The sequence below is a fragment of the Cryptomeria japonica genome, chromosome 3 (assembly GCF_030272615.1).
Source record: "Cryptomeria japonica chromosome 3, Sugi_1.0, whole genome shotgun sequence".
Taxonomy (NCBI): domain Eukaryota; kingdom Viridiplantae; phylum Streptophyta; class Pinopsida; order Cupressales; family Cupressaceae; genus Cryptomeria; species Cryptomeria japonica.
Genome location: NC_081407.1, coordinates 308,694,851 through 308,722,023, shown reverse-complemented (window position 1 = coordinate 308,722,023; position 27,173 = coordinate 308,694,851). Strand labels below are relative to the sequence as shown.

At 35.5% G+C, this 27,173-nt stretch overlaps 1 protein-coding gene across 1 annotated transcript; it reads right to left on the bottom strand.

Moving 5' to 3' along the window:
• Positions 1-1,832: 1,832 nt before the first annotated feature.
• Positions 1,833-4,355, bottom strand: LOC131053426 (GDSL esterase/lipase At5g33370-like; the record flags this gene model as incomplete). Its single annotated transcript, XM_057988035.2, has 6 exons — positions 1,833-2,059; positions 2,391-2,643; positions 2,813-3,055; positions 3,141-3,268; positions 3,426-3,641; positions 4,334-4,355. Coding segments are annotated over 6 exons (1,089 nt in total), but the record flags the coding sequence as incomplete, so codon positions are not given.
• Positions 4,356-27,173: the final 22,818 nt, after the last annotated feature.

Below are 27,173 nucleotides of genomic sequence, written 5' to 3'. Positions count from 1 at the left end.
TTGGCACCTAAGATCTTCAACTTGCTACAATATTCTAAGCTTCTCCTCTTCTCTACAACAATCTTACTTGGAGTAGCAACTTTTTTATTTGTGGGTGCAATTCTCTCTTGAATTTTTTGATCATTCTAAACAAGCAACAACATGATTTTTCATTGATTCATAGTCTTCAACTCTAGAGATTTTAAATTTAACAAAACCTCCATATCACTAATAGACTCACATTTCACCAAGCTCAAGTATGAAGAAAATTTGCACTATTTGCTATGGAAAAGTGCTTGCATCATCAACATCTATGAAACCTATGAAAGAAAACATAGATCCAAATGCAACAATTTTTTACAAGCAGTGATTGCACAAAAGACTTTCAGCATGAGACCCAAACAAAATTGTTGAATATTTGTATCTAACCATTTATTTTCCTTGATTAAGGTTTCTAAATTTCCATCCCAAACACTACTAAAATCTCCTTCAATTTAAACAAACCAAACTGATTCAATTGAGCAAAAAAATTCCCTTCCCTATAGAGCTGGTTAAGAGTAACGAAATTCAATTTTTTACAATATAGGAAATATAATATGGCCACCTCACATAAATTGGAAGATTCTATAAAAATAACTACAAAAGACCTTCAACACTCAATAACAACTCTTAATGGTGCTCACACAACAACAACACTGATTTATTTTTCAAATCGCTTCCCATTTTGTAGCCTACACAATTGACACTACACATGCCATCTAGATTTGATACCATGAAAGAAACCATGGATCGAAAGAGAAATTCAAAAAATGAGCTCTAAGATTGTATTCTCATTCATTCAATTTATAGGAATATATATTAAACTCTATGGAGACTATATATCAAAGTTAATTGTGACATTTATATCAAACAATTGAGATAGGCTTGTTGAGAACAATGTGGGTGGTTTAAGAGAGCATCGTGTAATTGGAGATGATGCTTTCTTAGATAGAGGTGGACCTGCAGTTGGTATGTCGACAAACTAGCCATAATTAATTTATTCTAACACATCTTCCTCGTAGTGATGGCGCCTGTTCTTAGAGTTTTCTCCATCTTCTTCCATCTTGACTCAATGCATCAAATAGTACAAAACTTTGAAAGTTAATAATTCATATTATCTCCATATTCTTAATAATTTGTTTCTAATTATACTTTCATTGATAATAATTCTATGATATTACCTAAACAAATTCAATTTTATAATTAAAAATAATTAAATATGAAACTCAAATCTGAACAAACAAATAAAAAGTAAAATACCAATTCTGTTGAATGGTTAAATGAAATATTTAATATAATATTATGCAGTATTTTTTGAGATTAATTATTATTGGTATTCGAGTACCCCGGCTTTAGAATGGAAAATTAGACAATGCAAAACCTTTAGCTTTCTTACTTCCAAACCTAAAGGTGTATGAAATAATTTTCTTTGATTTCTTGGCATTGCTATTGGAAACCAAAGACAAGCCCATATCTCTCAAGAATTTACTGGAACTGCTGCAAACACTATTTTTGCAATATTTAAGCTTTTCATCGTTGAATCTTAATTTAAGATGAATAATTTGGCGTGCAGTGAATTGATAACAAAGAAAATACATATTAAAATTTGGATTGTACAGAACAATGAATATATGAGCTTTTTCATCAGAGCTATATAGATTGAACATTGTCCATTCATCAATAGTCACTGAGTTTCTATTTATGAAAGTCAGTTATAAATAATGGGGACAAAAGCCTTTGACGACAATTCATTAGAATGGAAAACAAATGGGAAGTAGTACATTTATTATTGATCTGCCCTGTCTTGCAACGAATCAGTCGTCTAGTTTCATCATCTGTTTGAGGTTAAGAGGGCTCATGACAGAAGAAGAACCCTCAAAAATTTGGTCCACAATAATTCTGTTGGCCTTCTCAGACGGGTGGTAATTGTCCCAGAACAAATATGCATCCCTGTTTCTACACAAACTTGAAACCGCAGTGCAGAGGCCTATTCCATTGAATCTTCCTTGTCCGCAACACGCATTAGTTGTATCCACAAATCCTACAATTATAAACACCATGAGATTTAGAACACCGGGCATTTTAGATGACAATGCTCTTAATATATTATCAATATAGTTTCATGCAGTTGTTCAGTGAAAGATTGATGATTAATTAAATTAATTTAGAATAAAAAAAAAATTCGGTATTGTCCATTCAGATGCTCTATGACGTAGATGGGCATGCCTATCAAGAATTCATAGATGATGCCCATCATCCATAAATTACCAAATTACTGTTAGCCAGAAATTTGAGGACTGTTCGCACAAAAAACACAGAAAATCTGAATGGAACCTGGTATCAGGAAAGACGCAATAATATTGTTGCATTACCGTATCTTGCAGGATTATTGTACAAGCCCATGTTCATTGAATATTTGTCCGCGAAGGTGAAAACCCGAGCAGAAACCTCATTGTTGAGTTGATTTACAACAGATCTAAGCTGTGAGTTAAATAGCGAAGCAGCCTGCTGAACTTCTGCAGCGCATTCGCCATTGCGAGATCTAGTGGCCTTCACTCCAGGAGCACACCCCAATGGCCCTGTTGATGTTACCAGCACCCTTCTGCCTCCCAAGTTGTACAATTGCTGCATAAAAAACATACATTTTATCAATGCTTCCATATATACCCAACAAATCAATTACCAAAACATAAAATCTGCAAATGTATATACAGATGTTGTAATTTCGATTTCATTTTAAACACTTCAAAGAATGGGCGTGCTAGTAATTTCGAGATTAGGCCCACAAATTTACTCTGAGAATTTTTTCATATTCTGAGACTATGAACCGAGTGTAATCTGGTAATCTATACTGAATCGATCTGAGTGAGACAGGAGTGAGGTAGTAGTTATTGACGTAATCATTTCCTCCCAGAGTAATATGCATAAGACCTTCCGCAACAAGTCTGTTAGTTCTAGCAAATCCGAGGATCTGCGCCACCCTGTTTTTATATTGAACAAAATACTGCAACTGTTGTGGCATTCTGATAATATTAGCCTGCAAACAAAAGTAATCCCGATTCATTCACTCTGGCAGAAGCAAAACAAATATGTCCCCAGAATATATTAAAAATTATTCATACGAATTGCACTCCGGTATCATTTAGGATCCCAACGCCCGCAGAAGCGAAATTAGCACCCCTGAGCAATGCGTCCCCACGAAGCGCAGGACTCAAATACGGTAGCACAGATTCTGCCCCCAGCTTCATGCCTGCAAGTCACGTGGTAGCAAATTCAATCTATAATGTTAAAAAAAACATTCAAACATTTTTAATTAAAATAATTCAACGACATGAAATGTGTTCAAAAAATAAATAAACTTCAGTACAGAATTATGGACTTAAACCTACTGATAACTTGATACGTACTGATAAAATCCGCTAAATTGAGTCCGTTGGAGAATCGGCCAGTGGGTCTTCCTGTGGGGTAATCTATTCCGTAAGGATATCTGTCGGCTCTAGCAATAGTAGCAATATAATTGTTGTTGCCACTGTCCACCAGTGAATCTCCAAACACGAAGTACGCAGGCGCTGCTTTCACTTCACAATTAAAGCAACATGATAACATGACAAGCAACCCAACAAGTGACCCAATAAGCCTTGCCATCTTCTCACAATTGAATGATTGACAAAGATGGAAGATATGGGCATGAAATGACTGAAGCCATTGCTGAATTTATAGTCCTCTCCTGCATCTGCATAGACTATTTATTTAACGTACGCGTGCTTTACGCATCGCTTTCTTTAAAGTCATCCAGCTTATTCACCTACACAGGCATAAGCTATAACTCATACCACTTAAATTTTAGATTGATTTTTTCTTCATTTAGTAATCGTCTTTATGGAGGATGCCTTTAGGAATAAGTGATCTTGTGGGCTGTGCACTGTCACAGAATTTACTGATTACTTTTGCACCATAAATATTCCTAAAACGAGCATTTGAATAGACACAATCACATTACATTTAAGTAAACCTCAAACCCATTTGAATCACAATCACATCACATAAAAATGATTGCTTAGCCATGAAGTAAACCTATTCCTAACACGAGCATTTGAATATTACATTTAAATTGAGAATAGCACAGTTCACATTTCAACGCACAATCTGAGTCCATTCCATTGATATGTTAAACAAGTTTGTCTATGGCCAAGTCAATTTGGGAAATGGCTATGCAGCAGATAAAAAGTAATTTATATAAGGACAAAAAGGCAAATCGTAATATGTGGTTTTTGTGTATTCTTTATATAGGTTGTTTTTTATCTGTAGGATTATACTATATTTATATAATAGTTGTAAAGAATGTGATGTTTTAATAATCAAATGAAATCATTATATTCTGAAATTGTTTAAAGATATATATTTTGTTAAGTTATTATTTATTTATTTTTTTATAATAATTAAAGTTTCTTATCAAACATAAAAGTTTATGTTTTAAATATCTAGAAAATAGAAAAAAGTATAAATAAATTTCAGAAATTTGTCTATATGTACAACAACAAAAAAGCATTCTTTAGAAATGAGTATTATTGATCTATATTTAATAATTAGCATTTGTACCCATAGGAAGTTCGAGTACGTTGATTGGAAATTAAAGGTAAAAACTTAATTGAAGATTCATTGTCGAAATTAAGTTAAAATAAACACACATTTTTGTTACCTATTAAGGGATTGTAGTAATGATTTATGTGATGTAAATGTATTAATTCCACAGGTATTCGACATTAAACCTCACAAATGTATTGATCAATACACATTAGAAGTCAGATGTATATGTCTTCACTTTGGGTGGTCATCAAGGGCAATGACAAAGAAATTATGACACATAAATTTGGGTGGTAATTAATACCATAACTTCCTCTATATCAACTCTAGTAACAGTAGATACATAAGAGGTCATTGTAGCACATTAATAATAAATATCACTTGAATGATAAATCAATTTACTAGCTAAGTCTATTCTTGAAGAATGATTACTCTATTGATTGAGGCTATATATGAACTCATGATTTGTTGGGAATTTCAAAGTTGATACTAGACTATAAGATTGGACACAAAATAATACCACCAAATGATGCTCCTATATTAGATTTTTGCATTGCATGTCAAGCATACTTAATGGCTAAGCAATCAAAATTGGTACAATTATTGTAGATTATTGCCACTCTACACTACACCAATTGTGAGGGTTAACCATTGCTTCCACGAGAATTAATTTTTCCATTTCTAAGTGATAGGAAAATGCAAGGAATGAAATATCCTCTTAAGCCCCAAGGCTTGTACATTCTTTATGAACAATAAAAAAATTAAAATGTGTATTTCAATTTATTATGTGAGTATAATCATATGTTGAGCTTGACATAAACTAGGAAAATTCCTTCAATCAATGAACATGTCCATCAAAAAATTGTATTCAAGTATTACTATAGTCTAGAAAAGTAAAAGATAAAATTAGTAACAAACAAAAAAAATAAACATAAGAATTTAAAAGTAATGATTGAAGAAAATTCAATTAAGAGAGAAGAGGTTTAATATGATGATTTGTAGTCATTTGTTTCCCTCCAAAGCAATAAATCTAATCTCAATAGATTGTGTCAAAACATAAGTTATTATATCTCTCCACTTGTGAAGTTTGTAGTTTTCAACTCAGTTTCTTTATGCATTTAGTATTACCTTGTGTTCTCCTTCTTGAAAATATTATAAGTTGCAATATATATTAGATATTTTTATTTAATTTTTTTACGATATTTGCTTCTAATTCAGAAATAGATTTCTCTAAATGGATAAATGCATTTTGTAATATTTTAAAAAAATAGGTTTCTTTGACTTTTCACTTCAACTAATATTGATTGAGCCTATTTCTTGTTAACATTTTCCTAGAAGTAAGAAATCAACATTGTTTACACTTCAAAAGAAATAAAAGTTATTTCCTTACATATCAATTGTTGTCTATGAATTTTGATATGGAATTATAAATTTAACATTACAATAATTTCTCCCATAAAATTGAAAAAATAATGTTTTGTGACACCTAATTCGTTTTTTTATATATATGATTAAAATTTATCCATCAAAATAAAATAAAATCATACCTTCAATTCTATCTATAATTTGCAAAATGGTTTGATGTCTCCTTCAAATAAGATCTAGATGGTACCATGTCTCTTTTGTTTATTTCCAATATGATCATAGAGATTTAGCAAAATTAATCTTTCCAACTTCTCTAATTGTATAGCTTAAACAACTAAAAGAAGCATTGCAAGAAAATCTAGTTAATGTTATCATGCTTTTTGTATATCAAATTTGACAATTGAATATGTTGCCTAGTTTTTTTAATGACGTGCCTTTAAGTTATGAGTTATGTTGAATAGTGATCTTAATTTTTTATATAAATACATTCTATACAGTGCTATCATATCTGATTTTGTGATGTACTATTTATTTGAAATGAATAATCAAGTATTGTGATTTTCCTCACACCCATTTGTTGCGTTGAGTTATTTATATGTCTTGGTTTTGTTAACTAAGCAATATCATTTTTTCATGGAAAATAGTGGGAATCTTTGTAGTATAAATGGATTATTAAGTAGAATATCATATGTATGAGCCACTAGTAGGTCATATTATTATAAGATAATGATATTTTTTCAAGGATTCATGAGTATTATAAATTTTTGTTGTCAAAGCAAAAGAATATAATATATTATGACTCTAAAAAACTTTCAAAATGACCAAGGAATTATTCTTTATGGTCTGTCCAACTACAATGACTATCCATCCATCACAATGCACCATAAGAAAATTAATTTCATCAATTGATAGACTTAGTGAGGATACATGGATGATATAAAATTGAGATGACAATGCATGTTGAAAGAATCGATAGCACAAAGACAAATCTCACTAATGCATTGGTACACACTTCTTTTCTAATAGATTGAGAATTATATAAGACACCTCCCATTCTTTGAATATTGTATAGCATTATATTATATCTATTTGCTCTATATTTATAATATTATGTAATATAAAATATAAATATGTAATATAGTTATACTATTATGTAATATGTAATCAACACCCGTCCGCCGTAAGTACTAAATGAAGAAAAATGAATTCACAACTTTATTAGGTGGTACGAGTTATAGCTTATACGTGTGTAGGTGAGCGCGTTTGACCACTCTAAAGAAAGAGATGAATAAGTGCGTTAAATAAATACAGTATGGAGGAGCAGCAGAGGACTATAAATTCAGCAATGGCTACTATCCTACTGGCAGACCCACCAGCCGATTCTCAAATGGACTCAATATTGCGGATTTTATAAGTACGTATTTCAAGTTACTAATAAGTTGAATGATATGATAACATTTGATCTCTTCATAAAGAATTTATTACAATTAAATTTTGTTATATTTTCCATTCATTCATTTTGTTAGTTACAATTTCGAATGCCAACTAGACATTCATAATCGAAACAATTCAAGTAAATTAGCAGCTCTCATTTGGAGGCACAAGACATAGTCTATCTGGAATTAGGTAGTCCGAGTTATAGTTCATGTGCGTCTAGGTCATCATGTTGGATCACTTTAATGAAAGATAAGCGTAAGCGCATTCAATATGGGGCAGTGGGGAACTATAAAGTTTACACTAGCTAGCTTCTGTCATTTCATGCACATATCTTCCATCTGTGTAAAACAATTCCTTTGTGAGAAATCAGAAGACAATGGCAATTCTTGTTGGTTTATTACTTGGACTGCTGGTCATATTATCAGGTTGCTTTCTGGACGTAAAAGCAGCGCCTGCGTACTTCGTGTTTGGAGATTCACTGGTGGATGCCTTCTAAAAATGCGTATGATGATTTAACCAAATTATTCATCAATTCCTTTAGGTCAAATGGGATGGCAATAAAGGATTCACATCCACATCATGGAATCATTGTATTTAAACATAAAGGTGGGTTGGGGGCTAATAGACTCAAGGACATAAGGATTTTGTTTGGCTACTAAATGGATTTTTAGATTTGCCCATGGGAATGAACCGTGGAAGATTTTCATATAGAACTGCATTAATCTTGCCTTTGTTAAAGATAAATGGCAGCATGTGGGGTGACTTGATAAAGTTCTCCATGTTCCTTTCTTCTCAATCAAAGTTTCCTTTTCTCTTCAACGTTTCCTTTTCTCTTCAGTCAATTGAAAGCCTTGGTGTCTTATTTGTCACCTTTTCAAATGAAAAAAAAATTCATTCGAACAAGGATTTAGTTTTTCCACTTTATCTATTTGGGGTGACTTGATAAAGTTATCCATGTTCCTTTCTTCTCAATCAATGTTTCCTTTTCTCTTCAGTCAATTGAAAGGCTTGGTGTCTTATTTGTCACCTTTTCAAATGGAAAGAAAATTCACTTGAACAAGGATTTAGTTTTTCCACTTTATCTATTTGGTGGAACAAACATTTTCCTTATCGAAATCAGTCATTGGTCTTAATTTTTCTAAGAAATTCTTATTATATGTATTTGCAAAGTTAGGGAGCTTTGGGGCTTCCATACAATGAATTGGATATCTTGGCATATTGTTAAAGGCTCAATTCAACTTGAGTAACAATTATAAAGTGTTTCTTATATTTTTATTCCAACTTTGGTTCCTTTGGATCTATTTATGAAAATATGTACTCCCATACATTGTAATTTCTTCAAAGACTAGCTTTGGATGTCTTCGTATCCTTATTTACCTTTTCCTTTAAAGAAGGTGTACTTGCAGTTGCTTCCCCATATGCACCTAAAGTCTAGATTGGATTCCAAATGGAATTGTAAATTTAGTAAAAAGAATTGGTCAAAAATTTCTGCTCAAATTTGGAGATCAAAAGTCAATTATGATGCACAACCGATTGCTTAGAATATTCTACATTGCAAACTGCCCGTTGCAGATAGGCTGGAATGTATGACGATCCAACTAATCAATTGTCCCTTTTTTATAAGCAAGAAAGCTTAAGTCATATTTTTTGGGGCTGCCAATCTACAAAAAAAAATAAAAATGGAATTTTGTTTTTAGTAACCAACTTACTATTTTTTAACACAAATTAAGTTGGAAAGAGGCTCTTCTTAGGGTTGGCTTACATACCAATATTGTTGCTAATGGTGTTAGACATGTTATCTTGTTGGATATTTGAAGGATTGGGTGTAAAGCACTCTTTAATAACCACAATGATCACCAAGATTTTTTATGTCTAAGGTTTTACTTTGACATTTTCTATTGTCTTGCTTCTCTATTTTCTCAATTACAAGTTAAGGTTGAAAAGAACTTAAAGTTGGACTTCTAAATTCAATGGACCAAATCTCAAATTACACAACTGCTTGGAAAAAAGAAGGTTGGCATGAGGCAAAGTTTAAGACCTCTCCTACATGATTAATTGTTGTTATAGTTCATTCTATGATTTGTTACTATGTTGAGGAGCTATTTTTGTATCGATGTTATGTCACCGGATGAAAAGATAAATTGTTGTTATGTCATTTTGATTAGTGTATTGTTGGTCTATGCTGATCAAACGTTAAGATAGGCTTTGTTTGGACTATTGTTGGTAGTTTATTTTGGTCAAAGATAGATTTTGTTTTGATTGTTATGTTGTTGGTCCATGTTGATCAAAGATAGATTCCATTTGAATTGTTATGTTGCTGGTCTATGTTGATCAGATGTCTTTTGTATAGTCTTTTTGTTGCTAGTCATCTTATTATTACAATTTGTAGCTGCAATTTCTCATCTAATTTTCATTCATTCAATAAAAAAATAAAAAGTAAAATACCAATTTTATTAAATAATTAAATTAAATATTTAAATTAAATACCAATTAAATTAAATATTTAATTTAATCTTCTGTTATGTTTTTTAAGATTAATTATTATAGGTATTCGAGTACCCTAGCTTTAGAATGGAAAATTAGAAAATGCAAAACTTCTATCTTTCTTACTTCCAAACCTAAACATGTATGAAGTAATTTTCTTTGATTCAATTGGATTTCCTATTCGAAACCAAAGACTAGTCCATCCATCGCAAAAATTTACTGGAACTGCTGAAAACACTGTTGTTGCAATATTCAAGCTTTTCATTGTTGAATCTTCATTTTAAATGAATAGTTTGGCATGCAATGAATGGATAACAAAGAAAGTAATATTACTTTGGATGGTACAGAACAATGAATATGACTTATTTTCATCAGAGTTATATATATAGGTTGAGCATCGTCCATTCATCAATAGTTACAGAACTTTTATTTATTAAAGTCACTTATAAATAATGGGGGACAAAAGCCTTTGAATACAATTCGCTAGAATCATAATTAAATGAGAAGTGGGTCCATGCATTATTTATTTGTCACGTCATGCAACAAATCAATCCTCTAGTTTCATCATCTGTCTAAGGTTAAGAGGTCTCATAACAGAAGATGAGCCCTCACAAAACTTGTTGAGCCCTCACAAAACTCGTTGACAATGACTCTATTGGCCTTCTCGAAGGGGTGGTAATTGTCCCAGAAAAAATATGTGTCTCTGTTTCTACACACTCTTGATTTTAGGATGAAGAAATTGAATTGAAAGTAGTAGATAAACAGAATTAACAATACACAACACAAACAATGAGACACAAAAATTTATCTTGGTTCGGCAATTGCCTACATCCACACTTGAAGCAGGAAAATCACTCTATTATTCACCAATCTGGTTTACACATATACAGTTGCATTCAGCTACAGCAATTAACCTTTAGAAATGAATTACAATCAGCTCTTAAAGAGCTTGCAAAGAGAATGTGAATAGCCAAGAGTTTTGGCAGCAAACAAGGAAGGAGTCTGTTGGACTTCAACTTCCAACATTCTCCCACTGAAGGCCAACAAACTACTACAACAAGTAGATTCCCCCACTCAGTTTTGCTATCAATAATTGGAAAGGCTGAGAGAAGCTCGGCAGAAATCAAACTTCTCTCACTTAACCACTTTAGTGAGCACATCAGCTGGATTCAGGTCGGTATGAATCTTATCTACATGAAACTTGCCTTCTTCGACCATATGGCGAACATAATGACTGTGAGAATCAACATGTTTTGACCGCAGCTAAGATGTCTGATGTTTAGTCATAAAAATTGCACTGTTGTTATCACAAAATAAAGCAAAATCTGATTGCTTCAAACCCAACTCACTGAACAAGAGTTGCAGCCATACCATCTCTTTTGCTCCCTCAGAAAGAGCTATGTATTATGCTTTCGTGGTTGATTGAGCAACTGTATGTTGGAATTTTCAATCCCAACTAATTGTTGCCCCAGAAAATGTGAAAGCATAACTAGAAGTAGACTTTCTTTTGTCTAAGTCACCGGCAAAATTAGAATCGGTAAACCCTTGCAAAACTACCTTGTCCTTTCCAAACCATAAACAAAAAACAGAAGTACCTTTGAGATACCTCAAGATATACTTAGCTGCCTCCCAATGTGATTTGCCTGGATTAGCTATAAATTTGCTCACCAATCCCACGGCATGAGCAATGTCTAGTCGAGTAGACACCATAGCATACATGAGGCTTCCAACTACAGATTTGTATGGAATTTTATCCATAAACTCCTTATATTCTTGTGTTTTAGGACACAAATGAGAAGACAACTGAAAATGAGAGGCTAAAGGTACACAAACAGACTTAGCATCCACCATACCAAATCTGTCCAAGACTTTTTTAATGTAGTCTTGCTGAGATAGTTTGAGTTCTCTCTTTTTTCTATCCCAAAAAATAGTCATTCCTAGGATCTTCTTTGCTGCCCCTAAATCTTTCATGGCAAATTCTTTTGCTAAATGAGTCTTAAGTTCACTCACAATCCTCATGCTTGTGTCGGCCACTAGCATATCATCCACATAAAGGAGAAGAATGACAAATTCGCCATTAGGAAGCTTCTTGTAATAGATACAAGGATTAGACTCGCTGCGAGTAAACTTGTGATCAATCATGAACTTGTCAAATTTAAGATACCACTGCCGGGGGGCTTGCTTAAGCCCATACAAACTGCGTTTCAATCTGCAATAAAGGTGTTCCTGCCCCTTTTTAATGAACCCTTCCGGCTGATGCATAAATAGTTCCTCATCAAGATTGCCATGTAGAAATGTCGTCTTCAAATCCAGCTATTCAAGTTCAAGATCCCATGCTGCAACTAAGCCCAATACTGCTCGGATGGTAGTCATTTTAACTACTAGCAAGAAAATTTCTTTGAAGTCGAGGTCTTGCTACTGAGCATATCCCTTTACAACCAGTCTTGCTCGAAATCTTTTGTGACCATTGTCTTCATCTTTTAGTTTGTATACCCATTTATTTCTTAATGCCTTTCTGTCAGGCGGAAGTGGCACCAAATCCCATGTCTGATTTCTCACTAGTGTGTCCATTTCTTCGCACATTGCAGCATGCCAGTTATCATGGTCTGCATTTTTACAAGCCTCTTTGTATGTAGTAGGCTCTATTTGATCAGAGATGAGCAAAGAAGGTTCAGCCTCTTCACAAAACAGTAAGTCATAATCAGAAAATTTTGCAGGAGGTCGCTTCTGTCTCATTGATTTCCTCAATTGACTCTCTGTTTCACTCTCTGTTTCAGTAGTAGAGTCATTCAATTTTTTTGATCCCTGTTTATGCACACTCATATTTCTCCCATTTTTAATTCGCCTGGTAGTTTTATTGACCTGTGGAAATTTGTCCACATTGGCTACAGACAAGTCGCGGGAATGTGGACCTGCACAAGCATATTACTCTACCTGCGTTGGATTTACTGGCAAAGAGTTGGGTCTACGTGAGGGGGCTACCACATCATCATCGGCAGTTTGGATGCACGATGGTGGCAGAGAGCCTGCGAAGGTAGTGAGCGCAAGGCAGGCTGGGGTGGGGGGCCCATGGAGTGAGGCCCTACGTGGAGCTCACGGGAGGGACAGCAAGGAGTGTGCGTGGAGGTGGCGGGAAGTTCACGGGAGGGAGCTTGCGCAGAGGGGAAGGATGTTGTGGGGGGTTCGCGGGGAGCCTGCAACATTGGTAGATCCCGTGAGGAGTGAAGGGAGGCTGCAGGGAATCCACGGGGAGAAGGAGAGGAGACTGGGGGGTGCGAAAGCTACAGGAAGCTCGTGGGAGAGGGCCTGCGGAGAGGGGAAGATGATGATTGCGGTGGGTGGAGTGTAGAATGTTGTGCAGTAACTGGCAGAATTTCAGACCACCATGGTTCCTCCAAATTTCTTGCGACATCAATGGGATTTTGGTGAGACCTTGCTCTGTTTTACAGACCCCCAATTTCAAAATTACAAGAAGACCAAACATTTGCATCACTCCCTTCTTCATTCTCAAACTGAGAATTGTATTCATCAGATGTAGATGTCATAGGAGCTCCCACTGAATGAGAGACCGGAGGCAGAGCGCTGGTAGTCAAATTCTGAAATAGAGACATAGGGACATATTCTGTCTCTAATTTATTTGCATCTTGTAGTGCGGGAAAGGAGGTTTCATGAAAGACTACATCTCTACTACAAACAATCCTATTGTGAACTGAATCCCACAATCTGAAACCAAACTGCTCTTCTCCATACCCCACAAAGATACATTTCAGCGACTTTGGATCCAATTTCGTTCACTTTTCCTTGGGTATATGTGAGAAGGCTTTGCATCCAAACACATGAAGATGTGAATATGAAATCCTCTTCCCTTGCCATTCCTCTTTCGGAATACCAAAATCCAATTTAGATGATGGACTTTGGTTAGTTAAATATGCTGTTGTGTTACATGCTTCTACCCAAAATTCTTTGCCTAAACCTGCATTAGACAAAATACATCGTGTCTTCTCAAGGATTGTTCTATTCATCCTCTCGGCTGCACCGTTTTCTTGAGGAGTGAAAGGAACAACCTTGATTCTTCTAATTCCATTATCAGCACAAAAATTATCAAATTCATGTGAACAAAATTCCCCACCATTATCGGTTTGTAAGCATTTAATCCTATGCCCAATCTGATTTTCAACTAAAGCATTGAAAATTTTAAATTTTGAAAACACTTCAGATTTCCTAGAAAGCATATAAATCCATACTTTTCTTGTACAATCATCAAGAAATGTTACAAAATAGTTATCTTTTCCAATGGAGGTTACCTCGGTTGGTCCAAAAACATCTGAGTATACAAGCTCTAGCGGTGTTGTCTTTGTGTCATGCCCACCTTTCAAAAAATTGACTCTCTTTTGTTTGCCATAGAGGCAATGTTCACAAAAGGCTAAGTCCATAAGCTTGAGGCCCAGTAGCTGATTTCTTGTATGCATAACATGGAGACCTTTCTTGCTAATGTGCCCAAGTCTTTGATGTCAAAGATCTGCTTTGCTGTCCTCAATCACCATTGCAGCTCCCACTTGACCATGAGTCTTAAAAATGTATAGGCTTCCCACTTTGTTACCATTTGCAATCAGCATGGTACCATGTGTTACTTTCCATGTATCCGGGAGAAAATTAACATTAAGACCTTCACCAAAGAGCTGTCCAATGGATATCAAATTCCGCTTCAATTTTGGGACATGGCGAACATCTTTGAGCAGCCATGTTTTACCACCTTCTAATGGCAGCAATACATCCCCTTTGCCTGTAATTTCACAAGCTTTGTTATCTCCTAAGAAAACATTGCCAAAATGACCTTCATGGTACTTAATGAACGCTTCAAGACATGAGGTAGCATGATAGGAGGCACCAGAATCAAGCACCCATGAATCTGGAGTAGTGTCGGTTGTTGAAAGGATTAAAACACTATCATCTTTATCATAAACTGTATTTGCTTCGCTATCCCGCACTCTCTCTTGTGCTCCTTTGAAATTTCTGCAATCCTTTTTCACATGACCAGCTTTGCCACAAAACCAACATTCACCATTTATGTTTCTAGACTTTGATCTCTTTGCTGATTTCGAACGTCTATGGTAATTATTTTTGCCTCTATTATGACTTCTACCTCTATTATCGGTACTGACCACCATTAAGGCTTCACCGAATGAAGGTTCATCATTCTTTCTTCTCAAATCCCCGCTGAGAAGAATAGCTGCTACATCATTAAAAACTAACTTATTTTTACTGGATATAGATGTGCTAATTGCTATTACAACACCATCCTAGCTGCTTGGTAAAGAACATAATAATAAAACAGCCTTGCTTTAATCATCTTGTGTCATCCCCACCGAAGTCACTTGACTAATCAATGTATTGAATTCATTGATGTGGTTTGCCATAGCACAACCTTCCTTCATTTTCAGTTTGTACAAGCGCTTCATAATAAAAACTTTATTTGCAGTCGATGCCATTTCATAGATGGCTGAGAGTCTATCCCATACTTCTTTTGTTGTTGCATCACCCGTGACATTGAAGAGAACATTATTGGACAGCGAGAGAAAAATTGTCACTCTCGCCTTCTTGTCCAATTTTTCCCAATCTTCATCAGCCATCCCAGCTGGTTTCTTTGCTTTCCCTTCAAGCACAAGTGAAAGGTCTTGCTTTATCAGCAAAGACTCCATCTACACTTTCCACAACCCGAAGCTCTAACCGAAGAACTTCTCTATCTTTGATTTTTCCATGATTCTGGAAATTCAAACACCAAAATCTAAACAACGATCTAACCTCGCTCTGATACCAATTGTTAGGATGAAGAAATTGAATTGAAAACAGTAGATAAACAGAATTAACAATACACAACACAAACAATGAGACACATAGATTTATCCTGGTTAGGCAATTGCCTACATCCACACTTGAAGCAGGGGAATCACTCTATTATTCACCAATCTGGTTTACACATATACAACTGCATTCAGCTACAGCAATTAACCTTTAGAAATGAATTACAATCAGCTCTTAAAGAGCTTGCAAAGAGAATGTGAATAGCCAAGAGTTTTGGCGGCAAACAAGGAACGAGTCCGTTGGACTTCAACTTCCAACACTTGAAGCTGCAGTGCAGAGGCCGGCTCCGTTGTATCTTCCTTGTCCACAACATGCCTTAGTTGTATCCACAAATCCTACAATTATAAACACAATGAGATTTAGAATGCTCTTAATATATTAAACGATATGGTTTCATGCAGTTGTTTAGCAAATGATTTAAGGTTTTCTTAATTAATTTAGAATTTAAAAAAATTGGTATTGTCAGATACTCTATCACATAGATGAGCATGCCTATCCAGTATTCACAGATGATGCTCATCATCCTTAAATTACAAAACTATTGTTTGTCAGAAATTTGAGGAGTGTTTGCTAAAGAAAAATAGAAAAGCTGCATGGAACCTACTATAAGTAAAAGACCAATAAAGTTGGCATTACCGTATGTTGCAGGATTGTTGAACAAGCCCATGTTCATTGAGTATTTATCGGCAAAGGTGAAAATCTGAGTGGAAGCCTCACTGTTGACTCGCTCTACAACAGATCTCAGCTGTGAGTTAAAAAGCGAAGCAGCCTGCTGAAGTTGTGCAGCGCATTCGCCATTGCGAGATCTGGTGGCCTTCACTCCTGGAGCACAACCCAGTGGCCTTGTTGATGTTACCAGCACCCTTCTTCCTCCCAAATTGTACATTTGCTGCATAAAAAACATAAAAACATACATTTCATCAATGCTTCTAAATATACCGTGCAAGTCGATTACATAAACATGATATCTGCAAAAGTAGATAAAGAGGCTATAACCGAAGAGATGTTTTGATTTCGATTTCATTTTAAACGCTTCAAAAAATGGGTGTGTTAGTAACTTTGACATTAGGCCCAGAAATTTACCCTGAGAATTTTCTCATATTCTGAGACTATTAACCGAGTGTAATCTGGTAATCTATACTGAATGGATCTGAGTGAAATCGACGTAATCATTTCCTCCAAGGGTAATTGACATAAGACCCTCTGCAACAAGTCTGTCAGTTTCATTAACTCCAAGGATCTGTGCCACCCTGTTTTTATATTGAACGAAATTCTGCAACTATCGTGGCATTCTGATAATATTAGCTTGCAAACAAAAGAAAACCTGATTCATTCTCTCTGGTAGAAGCAAAACAAATATGATTCATTCTCTCTGGTAGAACTTCAGCAGGCTGCTTCGCTTTTTAATTCACAGGTTAGATCTGTTGTAAATGGACTCAACAATGAGGCTTCTACTCAGGTTTTCACCTTCGCCGACAAATACTCAATGAATATGGGCTTGTTCAATAATCCTGTAGCATACGGCAATGCCAACATTATGTGCTCTTTTCCTTACATCAGGTGTTCTGTTTATTTTTTAGCAAGCACTCCTTAAATATTTGGAAACTATTAGTTTTCCAATTTATGGATGATGGGCATCATCTATGCTGGATAGGCATGCCCACCTATGTCATAAAGCATTTGAATGGACGGTACCAATTTTTTTAATTCTAAATTAATTTAAGTAAACCTTAAATCATTCACCAAACAACTGCATGTAAAACTTAAATTATTCACTAAACAACTGCATGAAACCATACTCTTAATATATTTAGATATTATCATCTAAAATGCCTGGCATTCTAAATCTTACTGTGTTTATAATGTCAGGATTTGTGGATACAACTAATGCATGTTGCGGACAAGGAAGATACAATGGAGCCGATCTCTGTACTGCGGCTTCAGGACTGTGTAGAAATAGAGATGCATATTTGTTCTGGGACAATTACCACCCCTCTGAGTAGGCCAACAGAATTATTGTCGGCAAATTTTTTGAGGGATCTTCTTCGGTAATGAGCCCTCTTAACCTCAGACAGATGATGAAACTAGACAACTGATTCATTGCAAGACAGGGAAGATCAATAATAAACGGATTACTTCCCATTTGTTTTCAATTCTAACTCTAAGACTTTTGTCCGGGCCATTATTTATAAGTGACTTTCATGAATAGAAGCTTTGTGGCTATTGATGAATGGGAAATCCTCAATCTATATAGCTCTGATGAACAAAGTCATATATTCATTGTTCTGTACCATCCAAAGTTTAATATTCTCCCCTTTGCAATAAGTATTCCTAGTTGTATGACCGTATTCTCCATTTCACATCCCAATTATCTATTTTGAATTAGTTATTAATGTCTACACACTAGTATGTTGAATTCCTTGAATATGATTTTGATATAGAATGGATAAAAGGAGAAAATAATCCTTTAGTAGATTCATTGACAAGAGAAATATTAGTTAAAGCTTAATGTAAGTTATTTAAAAAGAATTAATTGAAACACTAATTAAATTCAACTTCCTAACCAAATGATAAAATTTCATATGAGAAATCATAATAATATAGAATAAAATTAAGAAGGTATGTAATCAATTGAAGCTACCATAACTCATGATGTTGAGAAAGAAAATTTATTAAATCTATTTGAAAAACATTAAAAACAATATAAGAAAAATGGAAGAATATGACCCAAATTCACAAGATGTTTTTGCGTAATGAAACCTCTAGATCTAGAGTGAAATAGCATGGTGTAGCACAAGAAATCAATATAGGAAATGGTGGAGTACCATAATTTAATTCACTGCTTAAATATATCCTTATTTGATTAAAATATGTATTATGGGCATTAAATAAATCATATTAGGTTATTTTAGTGTCCAATCAAGAACTACTAGTAATCTTTAGTAGTTCAAGAGGTAAGAGAAGCATTTAAATGATTTGTAAAAGATACATATGCAACTGAACATGAGGAGAAGATGTGAGGATTTATTGGTTAAGTGAAGCATGATGAAGATTGAAAAAAATCAGGCTTCCATATAGTCAATTTTTATAGTTTCTTGATTTTTAAAATAATGTAATGTTCCTTTCATTGAGTTTTCTTTAAGATTACATGGGGTTCCTTTGGAGATAAGTCACCCATGATTTTTGTTTTATTATTAATTTATTTCATCAAAATATATTTAATAAATATTAATTAATTAAAATAACATCAAAATATAAATACTAATTAATTAATAGTAGTTCCACATAGTCAATTTTTATAGTTTCTTGATTTTTAAAATAATGTAATGTTACTTTTGTTGAGTTTTCTTTAGGATTACATGGGGCTCCTTTGGAGATAAGTCATCCATGATTTTTGTTTTATTATTAATTTATTTCATCAAAATATATTTAATAAATATTAATTAATTAAAATAATATCAAAACATAAATACTAATTAATTAATAGTAGTTGTTATATTTATTTCATTTGTACATAATAATAAATTAGATATTAAATAAAAAATTAACAATATTTTAATTATTGTATTTAGGTTATATTGTTTGATTACAGAAAAATATGATGATCAAGGATGGGGCATGACAGTCCACCCTACCCAAATTTGTCTGTCCCTAAGCAATTTTCCAATTTGAATTGTTAAAATTTCTTCTTGCTCTTGTTTGTCTACATTAATGTTTTTGATTAAGATAAACAGGTTTTACAGGGACCCAAATCCATACAGAAAATTAAAGGAGTGAACAATCTCTAACCAGTCCAAAACCAATAGCAAAGCAACCACTGAAACAAGGGCATAGCCCACACAACACTACAACCAACGAAAATACCTAAACTAAAAGAAAAAAGAAACAACTAAACCAGAGACTGCATAAGCTCAGAGTTCTTCTTGATCATATTCTTGTTGATCTCCTCGGGCTCTTCCATGACAAATCTTGTTAAAAGCCTCTCCTGGTTCCTGCTACTTGTTATAGTAAAGGGGCCCGTAGTAACCTGTGATCCCAGTCCTTATGAGCTTAATTCTTGAATTTTCTTCTTGTGTTTAACATCTGAAGGTGGTACTGATGTAGATTTCTTGTACTCACTTCTCCAATCGGTGCCAACTGGCTTCTTCTCAAGGCTTCTCCTGAACCAACCAATGGCTCAATACTATCTCACCCTCCTAAGGTTTGCTAGAGCTCCTCCCTAAACTTCTCCTTAGGTCCTTGGAATATGGAAAGTTCTAATCCTTGATGAGAGTTCCAAACTCTCTTGGACTCACCTTGAGTAAACTCAACCTACTCACTCACACCTAGGGTAAAAACCCTCCACCTAGGATCTTTGCTCCACTTTCACAACCTGTCATTTTGGATGGTTGTCTCAGACCCTAAATCCATCCTTTCACACTCTCCAATACATATTCTCTTTAATGATGTTAAGGTTGATAGTGGTTTGGTTCATTTAGGCTTATTTGAGGCGTATTCCTTGTAGCCCTTCTGAACCGGTAAAATGGAAACAATTTAAAATTATTCCCAACAACCCCATGACTTAATTGGATTTTTGGATACCCTTTTGGATATTATACACAATATCAAGAAATTGCATCTATGTTTTGTATTTAAGGTATCTAACCCTTATAGGGCTAAAGAGGCCTAATTGCCCCTTCTACACCACAAACTTAGAGCAGCAGTTTGAAACCTCTTCAATCTGATCAAACATGGAATTTTTTGGTTGTTTAGGGTTTGTAAACACCTAATCCACCCTTCTCCACCCTTCTTCCAATTCTCTAAAATGCCCAATCTCATCTAGGGCTCATTTTCACTATTTCCCATGCTTGCCAAGCACACAAGCCAAGCTAGGGTATGGTGGCAAATCCACAACATGGCTTCCCCTGCTTCAGAACAAAAAAAAAAACCATATTTACAATCCCTCCTAATATTCCAACAAGTCTCAACAAGTTTCAGCTGTGGAATGTTAGGGAAAATGCCATTTTTGTACAAAACCCTAGTTTATAGAGATTTACAAGCCACTTGCAGTAAAAATGCAATAACTTTCAAATAATACAACTTCAGAACCTCAGACTTGAAGAAAATAAAAGATAAAACAATTATCTAACTTTTCATTCCATCGTATTGAGTCTTCCAATACATACAAGCCGTAGAAGTAAGTTAGAGCAGCAAAATGCATTGAAAAACAAAGAAATGAGGAAAACCAAAATCTTCTTCTTGCCAAAATTAAAAGAAGCCAATAAAAATTTAGTCTTCCCAAGCCTTATACTAGATTTGGGAGTGGTTACAAGTCTCTAACCAACTTTGGTACGTTGCTTTTCTTCAACATTTGAAAACTTAAAAAATTGCTCATAGCAACTTTTGTACTTTTGACAATTTTTGGTTTGGGTGAGCAACTTGGCTCCAACCCAACTTTGGCCACTCCAAAATGACTCAAACAAACTTAAAAAAATTTAACCAACCCCAAACAACCATTTCCTAAGAAAAAATCAACTTTCTTGGAAAGTGCTCTACTTGGCACCCTGATGAGCTCATTTGCCAACAATGGACAAATTGAGACTCTTAGGGGCCTTACATAATTTGATCACATAAAAAAAGGCTCCAAGGCCTTATTAAAACATCCCCAACATGATACTAACATATCAAGCCAAAATATATACAAAAACATCCAAAATTGTCTTTGGTGCTCCTGCACCATGCTCCCGTGGTGTGGTAAAACTCATGTCCCATGAGTGGAAAGAGCTTGGATGGTGGTACCATGCTACAATATTTCTATCTCAGACATCCATGTTGCCTCAAAATCAGGTAAACCTTTCCATTTGACCATGTAATCCTTGTAGACACCCTTCCTAGTCTTCTTGACAACTTTTGTATCTAATATGCATTCCAATGCAACCGATTGACTAGGTGGTAAGTCTTGAACCTAATCCACTTCTTTAGGTGTTGTAGAGTCTTGATTTGCATCAGTCTGAGATCCTTTGTAAGGATACAAGTCACAAACATTTAAAATAGGTGAGAGTGTTAAATCTTGTGGCAACTCCACCTCATAAGCATTGTTCCCAAACTTGTGAACAACCTTGAGTGGTCCTATCTTCTTCATGAAAAGTTTGTTTGGTTGACCCTTAGGAAGGATTTCCTTCCTCAAATATGCCATAACTAGGTCTCCAACTTTTTAGTGCACCTCTCTCCTTGACTTGTTTTCCTTTTCCTTGTATTTCTCATTAGACTACTGCAATGTCTTCTTTCCTTGTATCTCCTTCATGTTTTCAGCAAAGGTTTCTCCTTGAGAAATCCTATGTTTCATGGTACTGATATCTCTAATTTCTATAAAACCCCTTGGATGACATAGATACACAAACTCAAAAGGACTCTTGCATGTGCTCCTATTGACTGAATCATTATAGGCATATTCTGCTTGTCCTAACACAAGATCCCAAGCTTGACCATGTTGTTTGGTGAGACATCTCAGCAAGTTTCCCAAAGACCTATAGACCACTTCACTTTGACCATCGGATTGTGGATGGTATGCTGAAGAAAAAGAGAGGTTAGTGCCAAGTTTCTTCCATAGTTTTCTCCAAAAGTGACTCACAAACTTTGTATCTCTATCACTCACTGTGCTAAGTGCCAAACCATGAATTCTCACAACCTCTTTGATGAAAAAACTAGCTATGTGGGTGGCATAATTTGTATATTTTCAAGGCACAAAGTGTGCCATCTTGATGAATCTATCCACAATAACATAAACACTATCATTACCCTCTTGGCTTTCTAGGCAAGCCAAGGACAAAGTCCATGCTTAAGCATTCCCAAGGCCTTGTTGGTATGGCCAATGGCTGATAGAGACCTGCATTACTTGAGGTTCCTTTTCCCCTTTGAAAAATGGCACATTTCTCAACAAACCTCCTAATATCTGATGGTAGTCTAGGCCAATAGTATAATCTACCTATTTGCTCCAAGGTTTTGCAAGACCAAAGTGTCCACCTAGGTTGCCTTGGTGTTTCTCTTGGATAATATTGTCCCTCATGGAACATTGTGGAATGAAAAGAAAATGCCCCTTAAACACCAATCCTTCCTACAACATATAATCTAAATATGCAATATGACAAGCATTGACAAATTTAGAGCAAACTTCATATGCTTCATTGAAATCTTTATCACCTTGGTAGAGATATTTGAGACCATTTAGGCCTAACCTTTGGAGCTGCACTTCTTGTATGGTAAGTGCTCTCCTACTTAGAGCATCAGCCACTTTGTTGGTGGTTCCTTTCTTGTGCTTGATTGAGAAAGTATAGGCTTGTAAATACTCAACCCACTTGAGGTGTCTTTGGTTCAGCTTTTCCTGTCCATTCAAAAAACTAAGAGCATGATTATTAGTGTAAACAATAAACTCTTTAGGCAAGAGATATTGCCTCCATTTCTTTAGTGTTTGCACCATAGCATACAATTCTAGATCATAAGTAGAGTACTTTTGTTTTTCCTCATTGAGCTTCTCAGAGAAGAATGTAACTGGGTGATTCTCTTGGCTCAATACTACCCCAATGGCCAATTTCCTTGCATCACACTTCATGGTAAAAGGCTGATTGAAATCAGGTAGCCTAAGGTAAGGAAGCTTAGCAAATGTTTCAAAACCTCAAACCCCTTCTCTACTGCACTAGTCCAATTAAACTAACATTTGACCCCTCCCTTGATGGTGTTCAAAATTGGTGCACATACATAGCTAAAACCTCTAATAAATTTCCTATAGAAAGAGGCCAAACCATGAAAGCTTCTTGCATCTCCTACAGGTTTAGGAGTGGGCCAATTCACTATTGCCTCTACCTTTGATGGATCCATTTTCAAACAACCTTGAGAAACTATAAAACCAAGATATACCAATTTAGTTTTGAAAAACTCACACTTGTCTAGGTTGATCATCAACTTCTCTTGGTGTAGCTTCCTCAAGACTTGGTGCAAATTCTTAATATGCTCTTCCTTTGACCATTCATATAGGCCTTCATTTGTCTTAAATTTTGTCTTCCATTTGTCTCCAGGTCTGATTCTTATTTGGTGATAGCCTGATTTCAAATCTACCTTGGAAAAGTAGCAAGCCCCACCTAGGTAGTCCATCAAGTCTTCAATCATTGGCATTGGAAACTGGTACCTTATGGTAATCTTGTTAATGGATCTTGAGTCAATGCACATCCTCCACTTTCCATCCTTTTTAGGTGCCAACACTATGGGTACTGCACATGGACTCAAACTCTTCTTTATCAACTCCTTATCCAATAGCTCTTGCACTTGCTTGGCTATCTCCTCATTTTGAACCGGGCTCATCTTATAACTGGCCTTATTTGGTAGAGTTTCACTAGGTATGAGGTCTATCTGATGGTTGACATCTCTATAAGGAGGTAGCACATCTGGTATCTCATTGACCACTATTTTCTTATACCAGTCTAGAAATGTTTGTACTTCTTGAGGTACAACTGGTTTGTTTGCAGCCTTTACCTCTTCCTTGGGTTTCATTATGATTGCACAACCTTGACTCCCTTCATGCTTCAACAGCTTCAAGAACTCCTTTCCACCAAGCAACATAACACTTAAACCAACATGCCTTTCTTCACCTTGTTCAACCAAGGGATCCATTTGAGATTTCTTACCTCCTTTGGTGATGAGATAGGAATTTTTCACCATCATGTATAGCTTTGACATCAAATTGCCAAGGGCATCCTAGCAACAAATGACATACATCCATGGGCAAGATTTCACAAAGAGCTCTATCCTTGTAGTCTCCAATCTCAAAATCTATCCAAGCTTGCTCATCCACAAGCACATGCTAACCCTTTCTCAACCAAGATACCTTGTAGGGTGTAGTATGTGGCAACCTTTTCACCTTCAATTTGCCCACCATCTCAACTGCTACTATGTTTTCAATAGATCCTGAATCCAATATCACTTTACAAATCTTTCCATGTGATTTACAAGTGGTTCTAAAAAGTGTCTTTCTCTATGCAGGTTCTTTTGATTGAGGCACTTTCAGTAAAGTTCTTCTCAACATCAGATTTTCTCCATCAAGAATAGGTCCGACCTTGTTGATTGGTTAGGTGACACTCTAACAATCCTCCTCTTGCACAAGTTGTGTCCTTCTTTCTTCCATGTGAGAACTTGAGGTCTTCTCAGGACACCGGTTCAAAGTGTGCCCCACTTGATGATAATGAAAACATTTACCAATGAAGACTGTGGGTCCTCTTCCTTGATTGCCAAATCTACCCCTAAATTTGTTTCTTCCTCTAGAATTGCCTATGAACTGACCTCCTCTGCTGAAATTATCACCATTGTTCTCAGGCTTATTGTTTTCATCACTTCTATTGGATTTGTAACCCCATCCAAAGGTTCCTCTTCCTCTAAAACTCCTACCACCTCTGTTCTTTTGATTGTGCTCATCCTTTCTCTTAATCTTGCCTTCTTCTCTCAAATCCAACTGGAAGCACTTATGAACTATATCAGGTGCCAACATGCTTATCTCATCTTAGATGTTTTGTCTAAGGCCATTCAAGTACCTCGCAACTTTTTCCACCTCTTCTTCTTGCTTTCTAGCCCTCAAGGTAAGTTTTTTGAACTCCTCTATGTAGGTGCTCACATCCATCTCTCTTTGTTTCAGATTTTGCAACTTCTTATGCATTTGCACCTCATAATCAATGGGCAAGAAGTGAGTCTTTATTCTAATCTTTATCCTCTCCCAAGAGATGATCTTTCTTTTTTCTGATTGCTCTCTTTCCTCTTGCATCATATTCCACCATACTAAGGTTGATCCCTTCAATCTGGTCTTGGCCAAATTGACTCTCTTCTCTTTTGCAATCTCCTTGTACTCAAAGTGATTGTTTAGAGCTTCTATCCAATCCAACAATTCTTCTCCATTCAATCTTCCACTATAGATGGGTAAACCATCAGAATTATCCTTGTTGAGTGATTTGAAGGCATCAATAAATATTTGTTTATCCTTGTCTAACTCTTTCTTCTCAATTACCACTCCTATCACATCCTCATTATCATATTCATCACCCCATTCAGTGATCTTGCTCTTTCCTTTCCTAGTTTCTTACAACCGGGCTTCTGCCAACATGTCTTGTGCCATATCTCTGATGGCATCTCTACTCATTTCCTTAGGAGGCATTTTGTTGGCTTCTAACTCTATTTCTGGGTCTGACATACACCACTTGTTCAAACCGGATGGCTCAAATACCACTCTGATGTAGAGGTCTTGTACTCACTTCTCCAACTGGTGCCAACTGGCTTCTTCCCAAGGCTTCTCCTGAACCAACCAATGGCTCAACACTATCTCACCCTCCTAGGATCTTCTACAACTCCACCCTAACCTTCTCCTTAGGTCCTTGGACTATGGAAATTTTTAATCCATGATGGGAGTTCCAAACTCTCTTGGACTCACCTTGAGTAAAGTCAACCTACTCAGTCACACCGTGGGTACAAACCCTCCACCTAGGATCTTTGTTCCACTTTCACAACCTGGCATTTTGGATGGTTGTCCCATAACCTAAATCCATCCTTGCACACTCTCCAAGACATCCTCCCTTTACCAATTCTAAGGTTGATAGTGGTTTGGTTCATTTAGGCTTATTTGAGGCTTATTCCTTGTAGCCTTTTTGAATCGTTAAAATAGAAACAATTCAAAATTATTCCCATCCCTATTGTTGGTATTATGGATGTGCTGCATTAGTTTTGTCATTGATGTCAACACTTATCCTTCTGGAGATCTTTGGTTATGTTGAACCGGCACATTGTGCTCACCGGCATGTTCAGTGACTTATGCACAGTCACCGGTATATTGTTCACTGGTACTGAGGATGACTTGTTATCATCTGGAGATCACTTGGTTATATCAAAGACATGGTTTGGATACTTGGTTTTGGTATTCTGGTTAATGGTCCAACCGGGTTGACATATTTGTTGTTAGTGACAAATTGGTCTAGGTTATGGACCAATATGCATTATCTATTCCAGATCAGCACGACACGTTATGGAGATGATTTAGTAATTGGATATTGTTTTAAGTGTATTGAGCTGACATGATGCATCACATCTTGAATTATTTGTAATTGATTTTATTGTAATATTCTTAGTAAGCCGACCTACACATTTTGTCTTAGGTTTTGGTATATATGTAAGATCTCATTTGTGAGATGGTATGAAAAAGATGGTATATGGTATGTAAGGTTATGGTATTGTAACATCGCATGTGTGAATATTGAAGATCATATGAGCAGACCATAGAGAAGGTTCAAGGAAGGTTTGAAGGTGATTATCAGAGCTTAATCGGTATTGAATCTAGCATTGGAGATGCTACTTTGAGCAATACATTATCATTGGATTTAACCATCCAATTGTAGTCAGTGTGACTCCTATTTTGT